The sequence below is a fragment of the Fonticula alba genome (assembly GCF_000388065.1).
Source record: "Fonticula alba strain ATCC 38817 unplaced genomic scaffold supercont2.6, whole genome shotgun sequence".
Taxonomy (NCBI): Eukaryota; order Rotosphaerida; family Fonticulaceae; genus Fonticula; species Fonticula alba.
In genome coordinates, this window is record NW_009242976.1 from 902,851 (window position 1) to 908,396 (window position 5,546).

The window sequence follows — 5,546 nt, forward strand, 5'->3', positions numbered from 1 at the left end:
GGCAGACCATTGAGCAACGCACCGATACGAGAGAAGACCGACCCGGTGGTCTCGATGGCCTTCTGGAAGAAGGTGTCTGAGTAGACCACCGGCAGCGAAGAGCTGTGGATCTGGCGGAACTGCCCCAGGTTGTTGGGGTAAACCTTGTCGATGGACACCGGGGAGCGAGAGGACATGATGCGAACAGGCGGCCGGGCGGGCGAGCGGGCGGGTCTTTGTGTGCGTGCACACGCGCGATCGAAGCGAGGTGCAGGGGGTGGAGGAGGAGGAGGGAGGAGGGCAAGGGCAGTAGGCAAGGATGCACCGCCCCGCCGGGGGCTCGGGGCCAGCGCGGGAAGGCGCCTTTTCGGAAATATCACCCAGCATCCGGTATATCATCATGTGATGGTCATCTGACGCATCACGGGCTCTTGGATGGAGGGTTGGCGTGTCGCGTGGCGGCAGGGTTTTCCGGTCGGCGCCCAGGACCGCGCGCGCCCTTTTTCCCTCGGCCACCGGGCGGGGTCCGATGTGCGGGTTGGCCGCGTGCCCCCCCCCCCCCCCCTCTGGGTGGTCTTTTTCGTTGTGCTTCTGCCCGAGAGTGTGTGTCCACGTAGGGGGGAGCGCGGTGTGCACACGAGTGTGCGCGCATTCACCCCGGAGGTCCTCCCGAGGCTGAAGGAAAAGCCGGCGGGGGAGACCGCCGGCCCACCGCCCCCCTCCCCCAGGGCGGGGTGAGGGGGGGGCTGGACGGGACACACGGCGAGCCCGTATGGCCCCCCCCCCCCCCCCCCCCCCCCCCCCGGTCTGGTCCGGCACCTGGACCCGCGGCTTTTGCCCCCCTGGCTGGACACCCACATGTGCCGGACCGCGCGGGGGCTTTTTTCGGGGGCACCTGGCGCAGCCTCTCGTCCCGAGAGGGCCTCCCTCTCCGTCGCCTCCCCAATCTCCTTTTGTTCTGCACACAAGGCGCCTGTCGAAGCGATCGCACCACCTTGTACCTCCCTCCCTCCCGCCCCCTCTCTCGCCCCCTCTCTCGCCCCCTCTCTCGCCCCCTCTTGCCATCCTCTCTCCTCCTTTTCCGCACCCCTTCTATGCTCCCTCTTGCAACTTCCCCCGGACCCCCCCCCCCCCCCCCCCCCGCGCGCGCGCGCCTCTCCTTGTTGTCTGCCTTTTTCTTTCCTTTTTCCTCTCTCTGCTCCCGCCTCACTGCTGCGCCCTGCACACACGCACATACATCCGCATTTTTCCCTCCCCACCTAACCCTCTACTCACGCACGCGCTTGCTCGCAGAACCATGCTCGTCCTCTTCGAGACCTCCGCTGGTTACGCCCTCTTCTCGGTGAAGAACGAGTCCAAGCTCGCTGACACCGACTCCATCTGGAAGGAGTTCGAGACTGCCGATAAGGCCAACAAGCTGTACGCATCTCCCCCCCCCCCCCACACACACACACGCACACACACATCCTGTGCACATATACATGCATATATGTATTTGTATTTCGCCTGTCATTGACCATCACCGGCCTTCCACCTGCACAACCCCACAGCGTCAAGCTCCAGGCTTTCGGCAAGTTCCAGAACACCACCGAGGCTCTGTCCGCCGCCACCGCCCTCCTCGACAACAAGGTCCCCAAGGGTGCGCACACGTGGCTACGCCCTCCCGCTGGTCCCCTTTGCCAATCCCCCTCCGCCCCGCCGGCATCTACTTACCCCTCCTCCCCTCCCCCCCTCCTCACCCATGGCCGCCCGTCCACTTGCCACCCTCAGAGCTCAAGAACTTCCTCAAGAGCGAGGTCCTCAAGAAGAACCTGACCGATGAGCTGGCCGTCGCTGACGCCAAGCTCGGCGGTGTCATCAAGGAGAAGCTCGGCATCGCCTGCAAGCACAACGATGCCATCAACGAGCTGATGCGCGGTATCCGCTCCCAGTTCTCCAGCCTCATGAGCGGCCTCCCCGAGGAGGAGCTCGTCGCCATGCAGCTCGGTCTGTCCCACTCTCTGTCCCGCTACAAGCTCAAGTTCAGCCCCGATAAGGTTGACACCATGATCGTCCAGGCCATCTGTGCGCACGCTCCCTCTTCCCTATGTCAGACCCCCCGGGGCGGGGGGGGATGTGATGGGGCGGAGTCCTCTCTGCCCCCCCCTCCGCCCTTTGCCGCCGCTGCCCCCCCCCCCCCATGCCCCCATACCCGTGTACTCACCCCCGACCGTGTGCGCAGCCCTCCTCGACGACCTCGACAAGGAGCTCAACACCTATGCCATGCGCATCAAGGAGTGGTACGGCTGGCACTTCCCCGAGATGGGCAAGGTGATCATCGACAACCTGGCCTACGCCAAGACCGTCCGCACCATCACCACTCGTGACAAGGCCGCCACCACCGACCTGTCTGCCATCCTCCCGGAGGAGCTGGAGAAGGAGGTCAAGGAGCTGGCCGAGATCTCCATGGGTACTGAGGTGCGTGCCTGCGAATGTTGTCGCCGATCTTCCCTCGCACGCATACACACACACACACACACACATGTGGGCGAGCGGATGGAAGCATGTCACACGCGCCCCTCCCCGGGACTGACACACCAATAACCCACACGACCGCCGGTGGTGATCAATCCCCCCCTTCCCCCCCCCCTCCCCCCTCGCCCACAGATCAACGAGCAGGATATCACCAACATCATCTACCTGTGCGACCAGGTGATCGCCCTGTCGGAGTACCGCGTCCAGCTGTTCAACTACCTGAAGAACCGCATGCAGGCCATCGCCCCCAACCTGACCGTCATGGTTGGTGAGCTGGTCGGCGCGCGCCTCATCGCCCACGCCGGCTCCCTCATGAACCTGGCCAAGCAGCCCGCCTCCACCGTGCAGATTCTCGGTGCCGAGAAGGCCCTCTTCCGTGCCCTGAAGACCAAGCACGACACCCCCAAGTACGGTCTCATCTACCATGCTTCCCTGATCGGCCAGGCGGCTCCCAAGTTCAAGGGCAAGATTTCTCGTGTCCTGGCTGCCAAGACCGCCCTGTCCATCCGTGTGGATGCCCTCGGCGATAAGGACTCCGTCGACATCGCCACCGAGGCCCGCGCCAAGGTCGAGGCCCGTCTGCGCCAGCTCGAGGGCAAGACCCGCCTTTCTCTCAACAAGCCCTCCGTGGCCGCCACCGAGGAGGCTGAGGCTGCCCCGTCCAAGAAGCGCTCCTCTTCGTCTGACGGTGCGTCCGTGTCTGCGCATATGCGCGTCTGTGTGTGTGTGTGTGCCCGTGCTTGTGGGACCCCGCAAGCACGGGCATATATACCGCGCCCGCGCGTCGCATCCCCCCTGTGTCTGCATGCATGCCACTTTTAGTGCCCCTGTGCTCGCGCCGTCCCACTCACCAGCATATTCTCCCCGCGTGTCGTCCCGCACATGTTCTCACCCTGCCTCGCCGTGCGCCCCCCCCCCTTCCCCTTCGCAACAACAAAACACAGACGGTGAGAAGAAGAGCAAGAAGAGCAAGAAGAGCAAGAAGGACTAAGGAGGTCAGGCAGCTCTCCCCGCTCCCATGGCCGGCTCCCTCCGCGCTGTGTGTCGGCGCTGTGTGCCCCCTCCCTCCTCTCTCTCTCTCTCCCTCTCCACATGCGTACACACGCACATCCCTGCCCCCATGCCCGCGTGTGCGCAGTGACCTGTAGAAAATTGACGGCCATCCGCGTGCTGATTTGCCCGTTTCTCCTTGTGCTGGGATGTTGGTGTTTGTGTTTTTCTTTTTTTTTGCGGGCGCGGCGCGCTCCGGTGGTTGGGCCACATCGAGAGGGGGACATTTTGCCAGGCGCACAGGTGAGGCTGGTGTATAGAAGCTTGCGGCACGCCACAAGCATCAGGGGGGAGTCACAAGAATGGAGACCGGAGGGGGGGGGGGGAGGTTCTGCACGCGGCCGTGCCCGAGAGGGGGCGAGACGGAGATGGAGATCACCACAGAAAAGCTCCTTTTTTATGTGCCCTATACTGGGCTTTTGGATGCTGTTTGACTGCCCGTTTGAGGGCGGGGGATCCTTGCCGCCGGGGGAGGGGTCTGGGCATTCTCCGACCGTGATCCCCGGCCACCGTGCAAGTACAGCACGTGATGGCCCCGGGGCTCGGAGTGGGCCCCATGCTTCCAGCGTATTCCTCGGATGCCCTGCCTCAGCCCACGGATTCTATTCCTCCAACACACGGCCAAGCGGCGCTTGTCTCGGTCTCGCTGATCGCTGGGGGTGATACCCCCGCCGCCCACTTTGTGGCATTTCCAGTTCACACCGAGGAGCCCGGGCTGGCGCGTGTAGATCACCGCATTTGGCGCGTTCTGCCCTGCTCTTCTCTGGGGCGCTGCTCCAGCCGCAGGAAGGGGGCGCTTGCACTTCCATTACATCTGGCATGCCCGCCATGCCCCGGGACAGGGGCCAGAAGCGGGGCGAGTGCTGTGTGCCACGCTGGGCATGTGTCGGGTATCACGCGGAATCTGAGGGCGCCATTTTGAATTGCGACTTCGCGGACCTGGACCACCGTATAAGAAGGCCGCCGACGGGCCCAGTCCATCGGATATTTCTTTAGTCGACCGTACTCTAGGGATCATTTCTATAGTATGTGTCCTCGTCAAGTTTACCCAAACTAGACATCAACAAACCCCAGGACGATGAGCAATAGCGATGCTTCCCGAGCGCGAAGCGTGCCCGTGGTTGTTGCCTCTTGGCATCTGACGGCGTTGGCAATTGATGACCGTGCCGCTGGCCCTTGCAGCCTTCGGCAGGGTTGCATCGCAATCTGACTGGCACCCCTTTTTTCCTTTTAATAATCGAAACCCTCACTACTCGCTGCGTTGGCATTCCGGCCATCATGTGCTCCCTCTCCGCGTGTCCCGCCCTCCTCCGGTTTCCGTGTCTTCCTGGCTCCCCGCTTTTTTCTTCGCCCTCACACGCCTTTGTGTGTGTGCGCGTGTGTGGGAGGGGGCGGGGGGGGAGCACGAGGGCGCAGCGGACGTGTCACCCCGCACCTGCCCCCGCCGATTGCGGGCCGTCCGCGAGCGCGCCTGTACACCCGCCGCTGCAAATCCCGGGCGCACCCCCAGCGACTGTCGGCGGTGGCCGAGCGGACAACCCCGCAGACAGAGGGTCGCCATGCGTGGTTCGCCGCGCCGAGAAGATCTCGCCTCCATGTTGCAGCAGTAGGTGACCACGGGGGGGGGGGGGGGGGGGGGGGGGGGGGGGGGGGGGGGGGGGGGGGGGGGGGGGGGGGGGGGGGGGGGGGGATGGCGCGCCGCGATCTCACCGCCCCCGAGGCAGGAAACCTGTTGCCTGAAAAACAGGCGCCTATCGCACCGGGAGCGCCCGGGGGCCGATCGTCTCGCCACTCTTCCTCCCCCCCCCTCCCACACACACACGCACGCACGCACGCACGCACGCGCATCCCACCTTCTCTCGTATATACCTCTTCCTCAGCATGCCGCCCAAGAAGTCGTCCGGCACAGCCAAGCGGCCGCAGGGGCGCCCCTCAGCCGGTGCCTCCACCGCCATCAAGGGCCTCTCCGGGACTCGGCACTCCCATACCCGGTGCGTACTTTT

The 5,546-nt window shown here is 64.6% G+C and overlaps 3 protein-coding genes across 3 annotated transcripts in view; 2 read left to right on the plus strand and 1 right to left on the minus strand.

Moving 5' to 3' along the window:
* H696_03866 (hypothetical protein) overlaps nt 1-302 on the minus strand; it is a 1,023-nt gene extending 721 nt beyond the window's left edge. The window contains exon 1 of the mRNA XM_009497727.1: nt 23-302. Coding sequence (XP_009496002.1) covers nt 23-176 — 154 coding nt within the window. The 5' untranslated portion in view covers nt 177-302. The remainder of the gene's footprint in view (nt 1-22) is intronic.
* Nucleotides 303-907: 605 nt separating this feature from the next.
* H696_03867 (hypothetical protein) lies at nt 908-3,484 on the plus strand (the record flags this gene model as incomplete). The annotated part of the gene is made up of 7 exons (XM_009497728.1): nt 908-976; nt 1,273-1,398; nt 1,530-1,618; nt 1,750-2,043; nt 2,201-2,436; nt 2,626-3,181; nt 3,438-3,484. Exons 2-7 carry the CDS (start codon nt 1,277-1,279, stop codon nt 3,482-3,484), a joined length of 1,344 nt encoding a protein of 447 aa, XP_009496003.1. The 5' UTR covers nt 908-976; nt 1,273-1,276.
* Nucleotides 3,485-5,424: 1,940 nt separating this feature from the next.
* The window catches only part of H696_03868 (pre-rRNA-processing protein TSR3), a gene marked incomplete at both ends in the record, with an annotated part of 1,403 nt that continues 1,281 nt past the window's right edge, over nt 5,425-5,546 (plus strand). The window contains one exon of the mRNA XM_009497729.1: nt 5,425-5,534. Coding sequence (XP_009496004.1) covers nt 5,425-5,534 — 110 coding nt within the window. The remainder of the gene's footprint in view (nt 5,535-5,546) is intronic.